Here is a 22,500-nt window from a genome sequence, read left to right on the forward strand (position 1 = left end):
GGGGGGGGTGGGGGTACGACGAAAGGACTACAAGTGGCGTGTCACTTTTACGGGCAATTAATCTTGTGAGCAAAGAGGGACTTGAGAGGACCAAATACGTCTGTGAGCATTTCTTTTTATGGGGCAATTAGAGTGACGAAGATGGGAGCGGAAGAGGGGAAGGGAAGACCTAGTTGGGAAGCTGGCAGTGTGAGGCCTGTTTCAAAACAGATTCTGAGTGATTTATTTATTTATTTGGGGGGTAGCCGAGGATAAGTTCCATAGAACAAAAAGATGTAAACAGGTAAATTCCCGAATGGTGAACCCGGAATATTAAGAGCGCACTGCATTATAGCTCAAACATTGATGCTTTCTCCTATAAGTAACTAATCCTCGCCTTCGTGGTGGAAAATAAGCTACACTTCTAACTAGCAGTGCTATCACAAAAGACAGAATAGCTCAACATGCAAACACAACGAGCAACAAGAGAGAACTGGACAAGACGGATAAGCTAATATTAACCGCTAAACTAATGTGACATGCGGTCGCGAAAGACCATTACACTATTATGCATAATTGCATATTTATCCAGGTATAACATCGATGTCTTGCATTGCTGAACCATTTTAAAAACCTTGAGAAAGGAATGCCTGCCTAACACCGCCTCTTTAGTGTTTGGGCATTAGTAGACTAATAGCTTTTCGGGCATTATCTGTCAGAAACATCACAATAAAATCATTCAGCCCTGCTGGCAACACTTGTCGCTTTGTGACAGCCTTTGTCAGGAGCATTCCATTAGATGTGTGACTGTGTGTGTGAGAAAGTATTTAACCCTGCTCGTACAATAACATCAGGCTAAATAAACATTTTCCTTGGCAACAGACGCCCACTTGGAGTAATGCTAAAAAATAAACCGGACTCTTATGTAGAGGAAAGTCTCGGAGACGCGTCTTCAGAGATCTCCCCAAAGCCATGCTTATAAAAACACGCCTATGATGGAACAGCCGGACAGATTGTTTGGGTTTGCGTGCTTGGAACACAATCGGAGGATGGAAAAGAGACGACAGAGCAGCGGTTGAGTTTATTAGGCACAATGCTGATTTGATTGTATGTGGTCAACGAGTTTGTTGTGAGAGCGGCTTCTTCCTGTTAAAATGCTCGACTGACAGTCTGGGGAGGTCTGGGGCCCCTCGGCTGAGCAGAAACACTTTGTTAGCTGTTCCAATCACAAGTCCCCAAAGTCGTAACAGCCAGTTGAGCGGTTGACTGAAGTGATGACTGAGGTCGTATGCCTGGACAGCAGTCAAGTTCTGTGATCCTACGCTGACCCCTTGTGGTGACCAAGTGATCACCCCAAAGTCCAGAAAGGTCTGAGCCTTTCTCTACAGACACAGAGTGAATGAACAAATGAAGACTGTAAACTATTCCCATGATAAATTCCATCGAAGTATCAAACAGGCAGCGTGTGGTTGAATCAAGTGTTGCCAGAGACACGCCGCCAGTCCTCAGTCTGGCTTAATCTGATCCTACACTGACACCTATTGGTGAAAGCGTGCAATAACTGACTTCTAATTCGAGGGGATCCGCACGAAAAGTGTGTGATTTGGACTCAGCTAGGGTTAATACTAATGATTAATTTAATCATCGAGTAATATGCCGATTATATTTTTAATTTGACTTTTTCAACAATATCCTTCCCTTTACTCAAAACCAGGACATGATTTCAAATTGACTGCAAAAAAAAATGTACAGACATAATTGATTGTGATTTAGTTATTGGTGTGATCCGAATCATGTCAGAAAATAGACAAAAATGTTCCTGAAAAGTACAAGGAAATGTTTGCGAATGTCTTATTTCGTGTAAACACAAACGATAAGTGCTCTTTTGCATGGAGAATGAAAACAGAGGACTTGGGAAATTTTAAGTTAAACAAGAGTTCTAAATTCTTCATCAGTTAACAAAATACTTGCTAATGAATTGATAATCGATTAGTTGGAGCTTAAATCGATTCATTGTCCCCTCCGTCTAGACTTAGTATTGTGGACCACAAAGTACAGTAAATCCACACAGGAAACGCTGACCTAAATTGGTTATTATCTGGGACAGTATGTGGGATTTAAGATCCTTATAAATCTTATTTGAGGATTAAGTGTTAGTTGCAAGGATGGCGTGTCATTTTAAGGATAATTAAGCCTTTCATCACTTTGGAAAATCTATCGGGGGGCGGGGGGTAAAATGGCCCACGAGTATGTAAAAAGGTCACAATTCCAAAGACTTTCCATTTATAACAATCAGGGTGTTATTTAGAAATACAGCATTCTTGGAAGAAAAAAAACACACCACAATGTACTCCACACAAATGTACATCCCCTGAAAACTGGGTGTACTAACAAATATTTGGAATGGTGTTTTTCCACCAGATATTGGCATTTTGTTGACTTTCAACTATGTCATATTTTTAACATGCAGCGTCTCTCACACCACAAGAGGGCAGACTTGAACAACAGAAAGCTCAGCTCACCTGGTTGCAAGTGAACTAACACAGTCAACGGTTTTCGGCCATTTTACAAACAGCAGACTAGACCTGAGATTGAACCTTTTTCGATCAGGCAACCAACCTTCACGAATTATCACTATGACGCGGTGACAAAAACAACAATTATGAATAGTGGAGACATGAAAATGGGGGCATTTGGGGGATAAATTTCAGAGTCTCACATCCACTTTCCAGGCTCAACTGTCCAGGCACGAGAGTAAACACAACATTCATGAACAATTTCTTTTCATATGTAAAGCAGCAAACGAGGATGTAAGCATATTTTTGCAGAGATGGCCAGCATCATGAGGTCATGATTTAGGGCATAACTTTTTTTTTTTTTTTTTTAAGAATAAAAATGACCAAGGCCATTATTTTAGGAAGGAGACAATACAGAAGGTTGAGTTGTAGTATTCCACACTCAGTCACAACCATTTCAGTATGTTGCCCTTTTAGAGGAGTTAAAATCTGACACTCTGTCTCTCTCCTGTCCATGTACGGCGGTGGTGCCGGATTTAGTGCCCTGTTGTGGGTCCACGGGATCACTGAAGCCGGGCCTCATGAACAAAAAGATGAGGAAGGACGCGGGAGTGACCACAGAAGGAAATATGCAAACTCGAAACGGTGTTTAACTAGACCGGACCGAAGAACTTTGAGGTCTGTAGTATCTAGTGTCTGAATTTTGTTTTGAAGTCATTTATCAGGGCCAAATGGTGTAAATTAAGGGATCAACGCTGGCCATCAGGAAAGCGACATGCTAACTTTATCATCACGTCATCTCTTAAAATAATTGTACCAGTTGACGCTATCTTATCACTACGCAATATGAAAGACTATATAATGAGACATCGCAGAAATCCAACATGAGCTGCCAACAAGCCAGTTTTTTGTGGGTCTAATCATGGAAGGCATGCCTACCGAATGTTTGTTTGTTTGTTTGTTTGTTTATTTATTGAACATATATAAAACATACAATAACATGACAAAGTGCAAACAAAAATTATGAAAGGAAAATAAAAGTAAAAGTAAGTAATACAAACATCATCACAGTTATATGTTCAAAGGAGTAGGAAGAAGTATAAAACTTATCTAGTCCTACCCCTTTTTGAGCAATAATGTATATTGATCATTTCCAAAGAAAAGGAAGAAATCTAAATTTCATCAAATACTTTTACCCTTTTGTGTACTATGCTTACCTATTGATACACCTTTCGGTTTGTATATATGTATCATTATTCTTTCTACTTTTTATATCAAATAACTCATATTCATTATATATACCACATTTCTTGAATACATTCAATAAGTTGTTCAAAATCCAGAACAAGAACAAACCATAGTATTACTATATTTTATAAGTACCAGTATGTAAAATTTATCTTCTTAACTTTGTTTTATGTAGTTTTTTTGTACTAATGTTTTTGTCATTCTAATGTCATTCTATTAAGGGAAACGCTTCGAGGCTGAATTTTCAAAACAAAAAACACCACCAAACTATTTTTTATGTTGTCTTATCAAATTCCGCCACCATACAAAAAAATATATCTTTGCAATTTAGCATAATCTGTTTAGCATGCATGGCTTAAATTTGATCGCAAACGGACAAAATCCCTTGGACAAATTTGTCTTCACGGCAAGTGCCCAAATTCACCTAAAATGGTTGTTTCAAACCAAGATGCCAGACTTCTTGTGTCTTTTTTAAGAATGGCTTCAAGAATTTTTCGTGGGTCTATTCATGATATAAATGCCCATCAAATGTCACTCTGCTATGTGAAATTGGGTTCACAGGATGAATTTAAAAATAAATAAGTTTTTCAAATATTAATTTTAAACAGTCAATGCATCTACTAGTCCAAATGTATATCATCCCGAAACTCATGGTGGCGCCACTGATCCAGATTGAATTCATTCCAAATTTTGAAACCCAAAATTTTGCATGCCTTTAGGTTTTTTGCGCTTTGGACTGCTGAGCTGCAATAAAAACCACAGAAAATGATGCACTACTGCTTATTCCGAAAAATATCTATAAAGTGGTAAATCAGAGAGGGGGAAAAAAAAAAGGAAAAAGATCAATCGCATATGCAGCATTTAGCATATCTTGCACACAATCAATCAATCACAACAGAGATGTCATGAGCGGTCCTGCTGCGGCTGAATTTGGCAACGGGTCATCATCTTGTTCTCGTTATGGGGCTGCCGTGGAGGAAGCATGGGGGAAGGAAGGAGGAGGAAGGCAAGCGTGGAAGGAATGAGGTCATCCCCGATGCTCACCCACAAGGATCTGAGGGCCGAGTGCGGCGGGTGTGGTTTGAAAAGTGATAAGGAGAGCCAACTCACATCTAATCCACAGCATGTTCAAGCAACTCACTTTCCCACTTTATTTTGTCACCTCGCCTTGTTGCAAATTATTAATTGTCATCCTGCCCGGACATGTCTCTGACCGAGGTACACAGACGCAAGCACGGGCACGGAGCCAGAACAATATCTGAGATATAAGATGAACCTTCACTGTATAGATGCCTCACATCCACTAAAACATTTTCATTGCTTATATTACTGGATGGATGTTCAAATAAACCTCAAACTATGACCCCAAAACACTTAAGTATCATTTCGAAGTCATGTGACAATATTACCCTCTCAGATCAGCAATTTTTGGGGAGAACTATCAAACATGTTGGCTTTTTCAGACAAAATACGACCTCTCCTGACCTGCTTTAACTATGAACTGAACTTCTGGCAACCTGTCAAAATCCCAATGACAACTTTCATCTTGATCATTTAATGACACTTTATACTTATAGCTACTTAACTAGGGATGTCCCGATCACATTTTTTTTTTTTTTTGGCAACTGAATCTGTGTCACTCCATTTTGAGTTTCTGCTGAAATGTCAGGCAGATGTCTCAGTGGCTTCAAACAGAAAAGGTTCCATCAGAATGCTTCCTAGACTACAACACACTTGCTCAACACGGGAACTCCGACACATGGCAACTAAAGGCCTCGCAGTAGAGGGGACCGTGGGAATCTGTTTTATTAAAATGCTAAGAAAAACAACATTCACATTTTTTTAACACACACACACACACACACACACACACACACAACAGACAGGAGGAGATGTCATGAGAAACGCCTGAGGGCTGTTTTAACCTCGTGGCCTTCCTGTCTGTCAGCTCGTCTCCCTCGTTGGGAGAACCCGACGCTGTACACTATATTCATCTTGAAAACATGACACACTCATAAATGTTTAAGTAAATATGTATACATATGACGCACACGCAAAACTGTCCAGGCAACATCCAAACATCCAAAATAAACAATGAGGGAGCAAAAGTGATTTTTTTTTTTTTGTCTGCATCGTGTTGCTGCAAATATGTCAAGTGAAAGTTTCATTTAAAACTAAAATGCCGAGACATATCATGAATTTATTAAGTGGTAGGGAAGACTGTGTAGCAACCATATGTGAGAAGGGAAAAGGAGAAAAAGGGTTGACTTCCACTTTCAGTCAAAATAGAACAAAAAAGTCTTGTAATAAATCATGAGTTTAAAAAAACGTCATTGTCAGTTCAGTAAATAGCGTAGGCTCACTTTGGTCGTTGCCGTGGAAATTAAATAACTCCGGCAAAATAATTACCACTTCTTGTGGAATTAGTACGATGACGACGCGCAACAGACGTGTCAAACATTTTAACGCTGACAAGGGTCACACATGGACGATGACCTCTGCGATGGCGGACGCAGCTGTGATACACGTCTCCAAACACACACCCTTACAAACACATACACACACATCGTCTACACAGATGTCATGTTTGCAAGTCCTGACATGCATGGTTGGAGGAGCATCACTTGGCAATGTGGTCATCTGTCCGGCTCGACAAGAAACCTGGGAATTTCTTTTCATCGAGAAAACGCCTCAAACAAATCCTTGACTGACTTTGCCGATGATGGGAGGGTGACGGAAAGATCTAGGAAAAAAAGATTCACGCGGCTTTTCCTGGAACCCCGCACACGCATACTTTCAAAACATAGAGTATGCTTGGCTTCCCCAAGCAAGCGCGCGGCGCGCGTGAGAGCTAATAAAAGAGGTGGTGGCATTCCTTCCAGACTTTAAAAAGCTCGGCCTAGTGGAACGGACTCTGAAGATGAGTCACAAGAGGTGCCAGGAGCTTCATGGTTGTCCCAGTGGAGGGAGGTCCCATAATGAAAGCACCCCATTGCTTTTGGGCAACATCCCAACTGAAGATATTTGAGGGCGCGGAGAGATTTAAATTAGCACATGTTGGTAGTTGGGTGCACGACCAGACATCTTTTTAAAACCGACCTTAAAGATCACACCTAACACAAAATTGTGGAGGTAGTTGAAGTCGAAATTGTAAATTAGTGCACAGCTTGTTACCAGTCAGTGGTATCAATCAAGTTTCAGAAATTTGACAAAACTGAATCGCATTCAAGACTCACGGCAAAGCAAGAATTCCACTGATTTCCAACGGAAGCTATTTGAGGTTTTGGTCCAAAATAGGTGATTTGAGTACCCATTGAATAGTAGTCGTATTCACAAAAAGCTGACTGTCTTCACTTTGTGGTCAGAAAAAAAGCGTATTTGGTGAAATTACGATTCTACTGTTGATTACCAGAAAATTGAAAAAGTTTTTCTGGTGAAAGAAGAATCCACTCATTCTTTTGAATGAGTAGATTTGTATTTACATGGTCGCATAACACATTACTATGGGTCAGTCAAAATGCTCTAAAACAGGCAATATGGGCAATTCTGTTTCGAAAGTGACTAGAAGTGAATGAGTTAACTGAAAACAACACTCATCCAAACAGACAGTCTGTGCGTCACAGTCCTGGTAAGCGTGTAGCTGGTTTGCGGCACGCGACCGCAAACACACGGGTTCCGCCTCCAGAGTGCTTTACAACATCCACGCTGCGTGCCAACACAATCAACCGCTGCTGGATTTCAACTTGGAGCACACAAGCACAAGGAACAAAGCTCCAAGCATTGTGGGAAACTGCCGCTACGCTAAAAGTTAGGTCGACATAGGCGTGGGAGGCTTTTAGCTCACCACGCTACATGCACCAATTGTCTGCTTGTTCTTACCCGGTCTTTGTCGTCCGCTACGTCGCAGAGCACGTCATCCAGGTCCAAAATGCCGCCATCGCCATGTTCGAGACGGTGCACCTGAAGCCAGTAGCTGGCATCCTGGGAAGAAAGCACAGCATCCTTACTTTAAAATACGAACAAACATCTTACGCGTAGAAAACTAGACAATCTTAAACAGTTGCTATTGGATTGTTGTTGCACTCCAGCCCAGAGGAGGCAGTAAAGAGTACCACAAGGTGGGTACATGCTGCCTCTTTTCAGTTAAGGAAAAAAAATTTTTTTTTGCATTTCTTTGAATAAATAGAAACATCTGACAAGGAAAAAAAATTATCCTATACATTTGACGTTGGCATGCGGATTCACTTCAGTCCTGGAGGTGGCAGTAACGGGCATCACAAAGTTGGGTTTTTTTCCCAGTTAGATAAACATGGTAGAGTTCATTTAAACACCGTATTTTCATGACCATAAGACGCACATATTTGTCTGAAACTTTCTCCAAAATGGACGGGGCGCCCAATATGTGCTTTGCCTTGTGTACGCGCAGCGTTCCAAAATCTATGAATGCTGTTGTGTGACTTCGAAGAGGGATCCACTTAACTGACTGATGTTGTGCTGACACACTGTTTATATCGAGGAAAAGCGGATGTAACTGAGGACAGCATGTGGACGTTAAAGTGGGAAGGGTGGGTATGAAAGAGGACGCTAAAGGCATGCCCCCAGTAGGTGTATATTGTATTTAGTACGTGCATTGTGCAAAACATCCCGAAAATGGCTCCGACGAAGAGACAAGCGTAAGAAGCACGGTTTAAACTGCGAGCTATCAGTTACGCGGAGGAGCATGGAAATCGAACAGCTGTGAGAGAATTCAAGATCAACTAATCCATGGTGCTTGGTGCTTTCGTTTTATGAAATGATGCCAATCTATTCATCCGGACTCTGACAATGACGTAACGGAACCTTGCGCGTTTGATTGTGAACTTGCCCAGCTGTTCATTTTGGATACAGATTTGGACTTTGATGGATTTGAGGATGAGGATTGATTATAAAATAACGAAGTACATTGTTAAATACTTAAATAAAGTACAACACAACTGTTTTACTCTCATTGCATTTTTAAAAACATACGCTAGCATGCATGCATGCTAGTGTACGTTTTACCATGCCTGCGTCCAACAATACAATTGCGTCTTGTGTACGTGTTAAATACAGAAATAGCAACTGTAACTGACACTAAGCCTTTTAATACGGTGTGCCGTATGGTTATGAAAATACGGCAAACAACCGAGTTTCCTGAATTTACTTTCAGAAGCGACACATTTACAGTCAAATCAAAGCACGGTATTTGTCATCTACAGGCATCCCGATTACAAACTAAAAATAGCTGCTAGTAAACGTCACCTCACTAATATTTGAAGCTGGTGGTCCACACAGACTTAACGACAAGTTGGCTGATGCGTGATGACAAATGATATCAACACAGAGGTCATCGAGCACTTTTTGTGTCAAATATGAACGCCGGCAGGCAGTCCTGAGATACTTGCTGCCACTCGATAGCATCTCCGGGCAGACAAGAGAATGTGTCTGGCAAAACATTTGGTACATCTTACAGATGTGGAAATCTGATCCCATTCAACCACTATGACGCACAGATGTGGTCCAGATATCAATATTTTAACACAATCTTTTGGGTGCGTATGAAGCGGTGTTACAGTGTAGCCTGCTACATCGCGGTTCACCTCGCAATATCATGGATTTAAACAGGTTTTTTTTTTTTTTGTGGTATTTTTACAGTGTGCAGTACTGGCAAACCCCATACCAAAGAGTTGTGCAACTTCAGTGTAATACGATGTTGTTCCCAAAGAGCAGAAAGAAAACTGGAAACCCATGCAATTAAAATTTTACCAAACACTGTCAGAGGAGTTAGAGCAGCTTTGCTAAATTGCATTGTCATGATAATGCTATAATTCACAATGTTTTTCCCCTTTTGATTTATTTAGCGCTGTGTCCCTCACCAGATGCAGTTTGCATGTGACTTTAGGGTTGGGATTGAGCTAAGAAATGTAAACTGTGAGTAATTAACTGTGTCTACTGAATTATTGATGCTCGGTATAAAGAATTGTCTTGGCAAACAAAAGAGAGGTCTTTAGCAATGCTTTGTGTATTTATTCGACAGGAGTGTTGTCCACCTTGATTGCATTATAAATATCTTGTAAAACTATTTTGTCACTCCAAAAAAAGGTTAAATAATTAAAAATTAATAACATGGCCATACAAAAAAATCCCAAAACAGGCATGATTCAAATAAGACTCGTATGTTTACAAGTTAAAAATGACGAATTGTTCCATGTATAAATGTACTAATGACAAATGGTGTAAATTAAAGAACCGACTATTTCGACAACCAAAGCTACACGCCAACTTCATCATCACTTAACAAGAGTGCTACGGTTTGGCACAGAGACTTTTATTACACAGTTGATGCGACTTCATCGCAATGAATCGGCGTTGGAGTTAATGAAAAATTGAACAAGAATTTCACATCGCGTAAATCCGACACGAGATTTTCGAACGCCGAACGACGTTAGCTTGCATGTTGCTAACTAACAAGCCGCTGGTGCTTACCCAATAAAAAGATACAGTAGTCGTTCTCATTCACCGCCATGATTTTTATGAGTCACAATAGATGCAGAAGAATAAAAAATAGATATACATTTTAAATAAGCGCCCCGAAGTGGCGGTGTCGTCCTCGACGTAACGCGATGACGCCAGATGACGTAGAAGCTACACCGTTGATAAATTCCTAAAACAACGTCCCTTTATAAAACCACTTCAAAGAGCAAAGGCGTAACGTCGTGTACACGAATGTTGCTGCAGCATTTTTAAAGAGCCACCACAGACGAGGGAATAAGACCACCGAGAAAAGTACCCAGTGGTACCGCCATTTTAGGCAGCGGAGAACCGGCAAAAGAAGACAAGTGACCAAATGGACGTGACGTCATACAAACGCGGCGAGGACGAGGAGTCCGCATGTCTGGAGCTCGTGCACCTGTTCAACAATCTCAAGTGCTTTGACAGCATCTATCTCAACAACGTGCTCATTGACATGGAGGTAGGAGGATAAGTGTTTCTCCTTTCATAATGATAGCTGATATGTGAAATCTGAACACATCTTATTTGATTTCACAATGCTAAAACACCTAAAACGGTGTGAAATCAAATAAGATGTGTTCAAAATGCAACTGAAACAAAATGATTAACAGAAATAAACTTTTTTTTGTTTGTTTCAATTGTCAAAAGTTGGACCAGGTCGCAAATTAACCCACCAATACTGCCACACTTGTGGCATGCTTTTGTCGGGTTCCCTAAAGGTTCTTTTCAAGTAAAATGTTTTCAAACCACTGAGAAATTGTTGGCCAAATTAGTGTTAAAAAATTGGCTAGTACATAAAATGAGGCTTCAGAATGATGAAAAATTGAACTGCTCTCAGTTACGAAACGCTGTGGGCGCGCCCACTGAATGTGCTGAAACCACGCCTCGCTGAACTGTCCATCAAATGCGGCTACTGACATTTGGAAAAAATTGATGCTACTTCATCAAGCATCTTTCTTATGCCTACACACACCTGCATGTTTGAGCAGTGAAACTATCCCACTTTAAGATGGAATATATTTCCAACCAAATTATGTCTTTTACACACCACGACGAGGCACTCTAAAAGTGGCCACGCCAATGCGAAGCCCCATTCCACATGCTAGTTGTTAAATCTGAGAAAAAAAAAATCATAAAGAGAAAATATTCCCCCTCCTTGCTCATCTTTCTCTGCGTGACTCAATAAAAAGGTGCTGTGAAGCAGCCACGCCAGAGGACAAAATAAAGATATATTTTCAAGGAGTATGCAGGCAGTTAGCTAAAGGTATGTGATAACTGCTTCTGTGAACGTAGGGGCTAATGTCCTTCTATAGTTGGAGGTCGGGGGGCAACTCATCCCAGACTGCATCACGCAGCACTTTGGCCACCCCCCCACCCCCGAAAAACCAGGAATACTAAAATAGCAATAAACTTTCGGCTATGCCTTCACAATTGCGTACAACATAAGTCTCAGTCTTTGCATGTTTTCAGCAACTATCTTCAAGCATGCACCAACTATTAAGAAAACAACTGGCAACAGAGAAACTGACGGCTGTTAGAAAACTAGTTTCCTGTTTACTTTCAAACTCAGCTCGTAGCAAACAAGAGAGACATGATCCTGGCTTGATAATACTGATCAAAGCCGACTTCATGTTTTACTCCTCTCTCATCTACTACCAGCTAAGCTTCAAAGGATGTGCAACGAGAGAGAATAAAACTCTCCACCTGTATCCCAAGTGCCTTTGTTTAACAGAGTGATGGTGTATTTCCAGTGGAGATTTTCCTTTGCACTTTTTGAAATACTGTATTTACTAAAGTTGATCTGAGTGTCATTCTCTGCCCTTCATCTATTCAGACAAAAGGGTGCCAAATTTTGAAACACTCAAAAAGATGTACCGTGGTTGCCATGTTTTTGTGATTGCGAGGTTGTCTCACCTGATTTGTGAAACTCACAGATTCAAGAACCCATTAGACAATGGAAGCACAAAAAAATGTGTGTACATGCACATCTGGGGGCTGCACACTGGTCCATTAGTGGAGCCTAAATTCCAAAGCAAACATGGTGAAGCAGCACTGAGCTGGTATGCTGCACACAAATGGAATAAGTTGCCAATGGAAGTGAAGTGAGCCCAGATTATAAATGCTTTTGAAGACAGGTTAAGTGGATGCTTTTTTTCCCCCCTCCATTCCTTTGAGTACATTTTTTCGGCATTTAAAAAATCTATTTCACGCTACGGTCTTTTTGTAATTTCAGAAAGCTGCTTTTCATTTCTTTCCTTTGCTTTTAAAGGTCTTTAAATCTTGTAAATCCGCTTATGAGATGTGATCTGCTTCAATAATAAAGTTGCCTTGCATCAGTGATGACATTTATGTTGAGAATAGAAATGCAGATACGAATATGTCGTTGGATTTCAATCTTTTTTTTAAAATTAGAATGTTGTTTTCTAAACACAAAGTAACACCAATTGAGTCCATCGCTGTTGCAACGTTATTAACAAAGCCAAGCCATTTCATGGTTTTACGAACGTACCGTTGTTAAGTGGACAGGAGCTCTCGGTTGAAATTTAACATGCTGACTTGCTCTCTTTTGGCAGTTCAAAGCGTCGCAGAGCATCACGGAGAGCGACATCTCAATGCTGGAGTTCCTGGTGGACTTCATGGAGTTCCACAACACAAACCACACCGACAACTCCGACTCGGACAGCGCCGATTTCGCCAGCGACAACTCCGCTCGGAGTAGCGGTGTGGACGAGACAGACAGTTTTGGCGATTAGTTGATATGAAACTCAAGTTTATTTAAAAAAAAAAAAAAAAATCCAAAGACTTTCCAATAAGGGTTTGGTTGCAGCGCACTTTTTCACGAGCTCAGGATCTTGACAACTTTCTAACTTGAAGTTGTTGAAAATGTAAGATCAAAACATTCTGTTTACGTGTGTCAAAACACTTTTTTTTAAACACACTTTTTAATTAAAGCAACTGTACCTCAACTGTCTTTCCAAAACAGAACCTGGTGTGACGATGTTTTCTAGCTTTCCTGGAGGTGTGACTGGTGCAAAATTTCAAACCAAAACGGTTGACTTCCTGTTTAATTGCAAGCAAGCGTTGTTCAGACTTTTTTGCTCAACCTGTTTTGAAGTGTACATGTACGTCCATTTTTTTTTGTTGTTGTTGTTGACTGGTGAAATTTGTATCATGTTGAATTTTTTTTCTTTTCAAAATTTCCAGAGGGTGCTAATTAAGTATTTTTTCCCCCCATGAGGATCTTCAAAATAACAGGTGGCATTATTACATTGAACTGCAAGTTCTTTTGGGACAAGTGGAAGTCCGAAGAAAGGCTAAATTGAAAAGGGGGACTCAAAGACTCAAATACTAAATAGTGTTACTCTGTAATATATTTGAATAGAAAATAAAATGTACTGTTTAAAAAAAAAAAAAACATCTACATTTTTCATTACACCTTGAGACTTCATGTGACATGAACCTTTTTTCTTCTCGGAGATGTAAGATTAGTATGAGATTAAGATTGAGGTTTTGGGGGCATTTAGGAGGCCAGATGGCGGATTCCAAACTTGTTTAAATGTAGAGGGAAAAAAGTAACAACTCATTCAATTTATGGCAAACTGGCATTGATCCTCACAGCGGGTGAAGTGAATTAGCAACAGATTAAATAAGTAACAAGAAGCTTTACTGGCACTTTACTCAACACTGTCATTGCTTTGTGCTCCTCAAGTGTTTTCCATATGCTTCATACCCAAAGAGTACCAGGTCTCCAGACTAAATTCTTGCACTGGTTGGCCTTGGTGCAGCAAACTTGTTGCACCCAAATTTTTACCTGCATCACATTCAACAACATGTGCCAAGTAGCAACACCCGATTTGGTAAATAAGAAGTAGTGACATCACACCAAGCAGATCAAAGCAACCCATTTTTCAATCAGATTTGTGCAGTTTATCAAAAAGTTGCCTCGCGTATACTATGTCCAGGCAAGCACGTGTTGCTACCGTTCGGGCTCTTGTTTTGTTATATGCACTTGGCCATATAAAGAAAATAAAAACATTCCGATGGTTCTACTCTGTTTATGCATGCATTCAACATGATAAATTAGCAACTTTTGTTTTTTTTTTTTACATATTTATGAATTATTCCAAGTATGCGCAACAATTTAACAATAACAAATACGCCATCAGGCCGCAAGGGAAGCATCTAACTTTAGATGGCCTTTTTTAACTGATGCACCCACCGACTACCGATGTCAATTATTTGAGGAAACGTTTTCTGGCCTTGACCTGGCAACATTTTCACATGCGCTTGTGGGGTCATCACACACTGTATGTGTGAGCGTGTGTGTCTGTGTGCACATAATGACGAGACGCGTGTTAGTGATGTTAAACTTGGGCACAAAGCACCCTTTCATTCCCGTATTGTCAATACCACCCGTGAGACGACGGGGCAGGAGAAATTGTGTATGAATCACACACAAAAGTCAGCACAAGAGTGCAGATGTCTCCGCACCTTTTCCAACAATGCTATACTTTTTCCATTGGCTGATTTCAAGAAACTGGGAACAAACTTTTTGTGGTCAAAGAGAATCTATTGTTTCTTTTGGTAGGTTTGGTGCAGTTATGTTGTCAAAGAAAATATTTGGTGGATCTCAAGTTTAAAAAAAAAAAGTCGAAAATGACAGTCAATTTGGGGAAATTGTGGAACAAAAAGTTTTATGATTTGACTTGTATCAAAAGGCTCCATGTACTCGCAATAAATTTTTGGGCCAGGAGGAGGAGCTTGTGGTTACAAACATGATCAGTGCTGGATTTAGAAGCCAGGGGGACATTTTCCAAACAAGCTCTTATTCGCTGGCTTCAGGTCGTCTCCGGCACATTCAGCAAATTGACAACTAAAATAAATCTGAGGAAGGACAGGAGACGTCACAGTGTTCACATTATAAACTTTGACAGTGGGCCCTCAGTTCACGAGTGGCCCAACTGTGACGGTGAAATTACTAGTTCCCCGCACTAACGATTGCATTAATAAGCGGAATGAACTGAGTAACTGCAAAGACCTTGTTGATGCCTGAACTATTCAACTATTCAAGTGTTTATGAGGAGACCACTAAACAGTCACCAGGTCACACAAACAAGCCATGACGCTTCTTGTATGAACTGTTTTTACATGAAAAGGGACAAAAATGTTTGTGAAGGAGTAGCTAACTAGCTAGCTAGCTAGCTAGCTACTCCGCAAACATTTAGCTGGTACAGTTGATGTAACAGTTGGATTAAGTGTGGGTTGACTGGTCATGCCTGGAGAGTGACAAACAAGGAAGACGTAATGCAAAAGCGACCTGTGTTTTACCGTCTCAGATACTACGTTAGCATAGCGACAAAGCTAACTCATTAACCCACACTTCCAAATATTATGCACCATACATGTTTTATGAATACGATATATGAGTCCCTCGCCATATTTTGGTTAGCTTTATTGTGGTCTCACGGTGTATTTTAAAATCGGGCGTGTAATTTTATATTGTGGATTTTTCGCTATATTGTGATTTATTTTGTGGTGATCATTTTTCTCAGGCCTCATCACGAAATCCTTCATTCTGTCAATGAATGGCGGGGTTGAGTGAAACCCGAGAAAGGCTCACTGGCGTGAAACAAAGACGCCATTGAGAGAAACGTTTATATCGCACCAGAACAGGCGGACGCTTGATAGGCCGACATCTAAAAATAGTCGACATGACATACTGGCACAAGGGATTAGCCCGTAATTTTACTTATATTTTTTTCTACAAAAAAGAAGATAAAAAGCTTGTGTATGTGTGCGGTGAATGTTCCTGACACGAATGTTAAATGAAGGTGAAGATGAAAGGACATTTTTCTGAGCGGCAAACAAAATACAACATCCATAATTCAGCAGGAAAAAACATTCCGTGCCGACATGACGCCACGTGACATGTCATGGGGATTCCACCTTCAAAGTCCCAATATTGACCTATAGAAACCTCCGCTATACGGATTTTATCATGTGTTGTCATTAATAGCTGTAACATTTTATGAAAAAAAATCCAAAGGTAACCCTTATTTCATATATTACTACATCACATATGTGCGCGAGAAAAAAAGACAAGGACAGATTTCTGAATCAGCACGAACAAATCTGGAAAAATTGACTTGCATCTGATTAAATAAATTGTAGAGAATTGTTGGCCAGTGCTATTTTAGATAATTTTAAAAACTAATTTTAGTTTGCAAAAATAAAATCATATACATCGATTGTCCTGTCCATGTTAGAATTTTGTATATCCTGGATGATATTGGATTTATTTTCTTGACATTAACTTGGACTGGTAGAAGGTGTGTCTTTATCATGTGTGCATGCTTTTGCGTGTGAGTGTGTAAAAGAGATCACATTTGAGTGGAACACGACACCGTGCTGTTGAGATCACATTACGACAAAGTGTTGTCCTTTGAGAAGGCCCTCAAGCCAAGGATGCGAGCACTCTACGTTGTCTGCATCTCTGATCAGAACAAAGCAACCAAACCATCCATCAAGGAGAGATTCTCCAGACGCGTCAATCTGGACGCTCAAACTGACATGGGGACCTGGCGGAATGGTCGCAGCCTGAAGCCAACATGGGAATTTAGCTTAGAGATGTTTATCATGTCGTGCTTTGTGGGACATGACGACAGGATTTCCCATCTGCTTGTCGGGAAGCGGAAGTCAATGAGACAAAAAGTTGCAGACCCTCTTCACAGAATAACTTCATTCGGGAAAATAACATTTCCTTTAACACAAGGGTTTTGTTGAGCAAAAGTGTTTATAGCACACGCATATCGTTATATGGCACATCTCTAACAACATGTTTGAGCCGTGAAAACACATCTGCTGAAAGCTTTTGGCGGCTGAAATCTCTCTCACTCGGTTGTCAGGAGGTTCTTCCGTACCGCAACAATGAGGCGTTCTAGAACGGCCACACCGCACAAAGCCCCTGTCAGCAGGTTGGTTACTCTATCATATATTTTTTTTGAATTTACACTGCTCTTCTGCCTTCTCTCTAGCACATACCCTGTCAGCAGGTTGGTTACTGTGTCATTTTTTTTTTTAATTTACACTGCTCTTCTGCCTTCTCTCTAGCACATACGCACACTCACACCATACAATGAGGCACTCTAAAGTGATCAAACCAGTGCAAAGTTCCTATCCACACGCTCGCTGTCAAATTTTCTGCATGACTTGCGTGCACTCACAGCAGAAAATGAGGCATTCTAAAGCAGCAATGCCAGCAGACTATCTGAATGGATGATGTATTTTCAGGATGTAGCTCGGAGAAGACTTTTGTTTCGCGTTTGCATCCCAACAGTGATTCAAGTCTATTGATTTTGTCCAGCGTCTTGTGGGTCCCTTCGCAGCTGTCGGCTTGTTCCATTCCGAGCGGTCTGCACATGTATTGCGACTGAAGACGCCAACGCCCCCGCCGGCCTTCATCTCAACTCCAAAAGTTGATCCCATGACCAAAGTGTCCTACTTATTTGTTTCCCAGCTCCAGGCCTTCTGCGCCGTGGTGTCAGGAAAATCCTGCAGTTAGCTCAAACAAATGTCTGACCCGCTTTGTGCGCTCGCTCTTCGCGGAGGAATGCGGTTAACGGGTGTCCAAGTAGAGCGTGTAGATACGCTTGGTTAAAGCAGCTGTCAATCAAGGTTACCAAATGCGGATTGCATGTAACCAGAAGTGCCTACGCTGTCATTACATAGCACGTCCGGTATATTTGCAGCATCTGGAAAATATTCACAGCGATTCACTTTTTCCACATTTTATTGTTACGGTCTTGATTCAGTTGATTTCCCCCCCACACAAAATTAAAACAAATACACACAGCACACTGTCATGACTGTTTGAAGTCTGCATTTCTGATCAAATGTTTGGCAAAACTCACAGCCTTCAAGACTTTTAAGATAGGAAGCTTGGCACGCTGTTCTTCGGCCAGTTTTGCCCATTCCTCTATGCAACATTTTAAGCTTGTTTCATTTATTACGAAGCATTTAGAATTATCATGACATTTTGGCCACGTCTTATGTTGGGTGTCATTAAATGTTGCAGTGTCCCGTCAGTAGCTGTGGTGTACATTACTTCTTTCTGAATGTTTTGGTTTCAGTGTACAGTAAAAAGTGTTTCCATGTCAAGAGACCGCTACACTTGCATGGATACGTTTGCCCCAGTTTTTGCCTACGAAGGCCTGCCACTCACTTGCCAAGCGTTTGGCAAAACACACAGCCTTCAAGACTTTTAAGATAGGAAGCTTGGCACGCCGTTCTTCGGCCAGTTTTGCCGATTCCTCTATGCAACATTTTACGCTTGTTTCATTTATTATGAAGCATTTAGAATTATCATGACATTTTGGGCACGTCTTATGTTGGGCGTCATGTTGCAGTGTCCCGTCAGTAGCTGTGGTGTACATTACTTCTTTCTGAATGTTTTGGTTTAAGTGTACAGTAAAAAGTGTTTCCATGTCAAGAGACCGCTACACTTGCATGGATACGTTTGTCCCCAGTTTTTTGCCTACGAAGGCCTGCCACTCACTTGTAAACCATCATAAACCTGAACTGGCCAGTTCAATAGGCACACCATCCCATAACATCCAAAATCAAAACATCCAACAACGCTGCCAGTGAATAACATGTTTTTTACGACATCATACTGAGAGCTTTTTCTAACATTTTGCCCCTATATGAACTTTTCTCCCCCAATTTGTTGACGTAATCTGACAGCCAGCGGTCACATGACGACAAACGACAGAACTCCGAGCCATTTCCACGAAATAATCCCAACATTGCAGCATGTGTCCATTCACCAAATGTTCCCAGCCACTCGCAAATAATCCTCTTGTTCCAAAAGTACAGAAAAAAAAAAGTCGTGTCATTTTTGTCTAGCAAACGTCACGGGATTGTGACGTACCTGCAGCTCCACGGCAACCACAGCGTCACAACAAAAAAACTCGACGCGTTACCGTGATGAAAGCTTTCATAACCGGACAGCCAATGTCACATGTTAATAGTTTTAATAATCATACAAGTGAAAGCAAATGTTAACCATTCTCATCAAACCCTTTTACTATTTATGTAGCCTCACCTCACCTACTCGTCCTGTCCTCCATTCTGACCCTCGCTATCACCATTCTTTCAGACCAAATTCGTTGTCACCACCATGAATTATTACATTTTAACTGCCTGTTGCGTGAAGTTCTCTGCTCTGTTTCACCTGGACTCGGCTTTCCTGCTCGTAAGATCGCTTTTTCAAGAAAAGTGGCTGATTTTCTCTGCCATATCGGCAATGCTATAAATTCAAAACATTACTTTGCCAGGAAGGAGATTTTTATTTTAAGAAACACGACATGCTTGGATGCAAAAAAGAGGCATTAGCTGCAGGTGGCCGCAGGGGAAAAAACTCCGCCTTTGTTCCCAAAAAGTTAATCAAAACCACTTTCTACTGTGGATTTATTTACTGATAGAACCTTTTCAATAACAAGTATTTGTTACGGCTAATGTGCACTCGTCTGTTTGTTTAGTCGTATCGTTATTAACTGTTTTAAGCGCCAGTTGCCGAGTCAAATTTCTGTATGTCTACTTGATGCATTTGGCGAATGAAGGTTGTGAGCTAGCTGGCTGGCGACATGGCAATGTACACCTTCACTCAAAGATCCTTCATATTAAACATCACAAAGAGATGGACAACATCAATCATAGACGATCCAAATTTTAAATCCTTCGTAAATACCATGGCTAACGCTAACGTAGCAGTGTACAGCTTGACTCGGTGCACCTTGTGAAACAGCAGCTGAAGTCTCATTCCAAAGTCTTTTTGTTCACAAAAAGTTGGTCAGAGTGTTGTGCTGTTCAGTGCGAACGGATGTCTTAGGGCCCGGTTGCTAATTGCCGGCAGTCATGTGACGAATGTGACGGTACAATGACATAAAAAAATCAAAAAGCAGAGCGATAGGTTGCTGTGGTAACCTCACGTATATCAATGTTAAAATAAAAAAAAAAAATTTTAAACATCAGAGGTGGCAGGGGCTGATTTGTGAGCGTAGATTAATGATGACTGTGTCTACTTAGGGTGATGAGGCTTTGTGGGCTAAATATAGAGCGGCGCTTCCTTTGACAGCCTACTGATGATTGGCCCGCGGGCACAGCCGACTTCAACTTCATTACTCATCTGCTTTGCGCTTCCTTCACCCTCCTCTTCCTCATCCTCCTCAGGCTGACTCCATGTACTGTATTTGTACGTGAACAGGAGCTCATGTGAAGCCACATATGACGACTCAAGTCTGAAAAATTCACAAGAACCCATGCATGAAACTGAACAGGAACTCGCCCATTTGGTGTAAATTACACAGGGTGCGTTCGGAAATACGCTCCGAGCGCGCACTGGTTCACGCCGACTGTTCGGAAACTCAAAGCGTTGTTCTAATGTGCCGTTCAGTTCAACAAAGTGCCCCAAAAAAGGAGTGCCGGAACACATTCTAGACCCAACTACTGACATCAGGCAGTACAGATGGAAACAGTTCGAGCACGAGCTGTATGATTGGTTTAGAACATAGGTTGCGTTGACAAATTAATGAGTGCGGAGCGCACTCTGCCTCTGTGAACACACACACACACACGCACACACACACACACACACACACACACAGTGGTGTTAAGGAGAGTAAATTTCTGAATGTGCCAATAAATACCGTATTGGCCCGAATATAAGACGGCCCTGATTATAAGACGACCCCCTCTTTTTCAAGACTCATGTTTGAAAAAAGACTTTTTGAACATCAAATAAATTTTTATATATTTGAGAGAAAAAGCATGTTATTTTGCCTCATTCTAATCCTAATATCCGAACATTTAAATATGTAAACTAAAGTGCAATGACATTCGTAAATGAATGGCTTCTGGTTTTTGAAATGTAAATTACATCATAACTTCTCCTCAGCTGCCGGTTAACCTGGCCGATCTTTGACCCACTTTTCTCCAGATTGTTGCTCCGTTTCTCCATTTTCTGTTATCTCTTCTATTATTTTCTTCTCTTTTCTTTCTTACTGCTATTTTTTCTTTTTTGTGCTACCGCTATTTTTATTTTTATTCTTCGTGACAGGGTTGACACGAAGACAGGGTTGACATTTAAAGCAATTTTTAAAATAAATCAATTAGCCACTTAAACCCACCAATCCAAAATCGGGCGTCCATGTCAATGATAATGTGACGAAGATCTGGGCAATTAATCGAAATGTAATTGCGACACAAAATTTGGAAAACCAATCAATCACAACAGGGGGCATGAAAAAGTCTCATGGGGCCGTGTATCAAAACTCAATCAGAAGTCAGTTATTAGTGTTTGTTGAAGCAGCCATTTCACAATCAGTCCCGCCATTTGGAAAGTTTGGAGGAAAGAAAAAAAAAATGTAAAAAGAACAAGGTAACCAAACAACTTCTGTTATGTTGTGTGCTTTTAAAAATAAGGGCCTACATCACAATTTAGGTCAAGCAATGCAGGTAGATGAATTTTGTGGTCATTTTGAGAGCTTCACAACACATTTTATTATGTGCGGGCTTGTTACCAAAACAGTAAGACTTTTACAGCAAGGCACACCCAGAGGCTAACCTGAGGTCACTATGTTATTTTGCACATTTTTCCTTCAGAGCGGCTACTCCAAGTGACCTTTGAATACATTTCAGCCATTTTATTATGCGGTTCACCTCAGGTGAAGCCTCCCACACGCCGCACAGCCATCTACCCTGTGGCATCGCTACATAAAACGCGGGACAGGCGGCGCCTTGACCTCAAAGAGTTTCATGTGATGGGGACAGTGCAAGCGGGTCACTGGTCGACGCGACTGGACGAGTAAACATGTCGTGGGTTTGATGACGACCCACTTCTGGAGAGTGATGGCAATACACTGTAGGTGGAGTCGAGGTTTGTTTTTACTCATTATTTTCTCAAAGGATCAAGGTCAAACAACAAGGTCACAGCAAGGTCTCATATACCAAATTCTAAATTCCTGAAATATTACTCCAATGTTTTTGATTCCAATGTTCAGCCAAGACACACCTAGAAGGAAGCAAGCTGCTGAGCTGGTTCATTTTTGCTGTGCAAGCTCTACTTAAGGAGGACACCTCAGAGTAATTTTATTCGGGAAAAATGGATTGGCGATGAACCACATCAAGTCACATGTCAAATTACAGCTTGTAACGAATGCTTTCGACA

General features: G+C 40.9%; 1 protein-coding gene across 10 annotated transcripts in view; it reads right to left on the reverse strand.

The window, feature by feature from the left end:
- pard3ab (par-3 family cell polarity regulator alpha, b) overlaps nt 1–22,500 on the reverse strand; it is a 105,202-nt gene that overhangs the window by 75,441 nt on the left and 7,261 nt on the right. For all 10 annotated transcript variants that reach the window (XM_019892882.1, XM_019892880.1, XM_019892875.1 and 7 more), the window contains exon 2: nt 7,623–7,724. In XM_019892882.1, the coding sequence (XP_019748441.1) occupies nt 7,623–7,724 (102 nt within the window). The remainder of the gene's footprint in view (nt 1–7,622; nt 7,725–22,500) is intronic.

Source organism: Hippocampus comes, unplaced genomic scaffold (assembly GCF_001891065.2).
Source record: "Hippocampus comes isolate QL1 unplaced genomic scaffold, H_comes_QL1_v1.1 scaffold255, whole genome shotgun sequence".
Taxonomy (NCBI): Eukaryota; Metazoa; Chordata; class Actinopteri; order Syngnathiformes; family Syngnathidae; genus Hippocampus; species Hippocampus comes.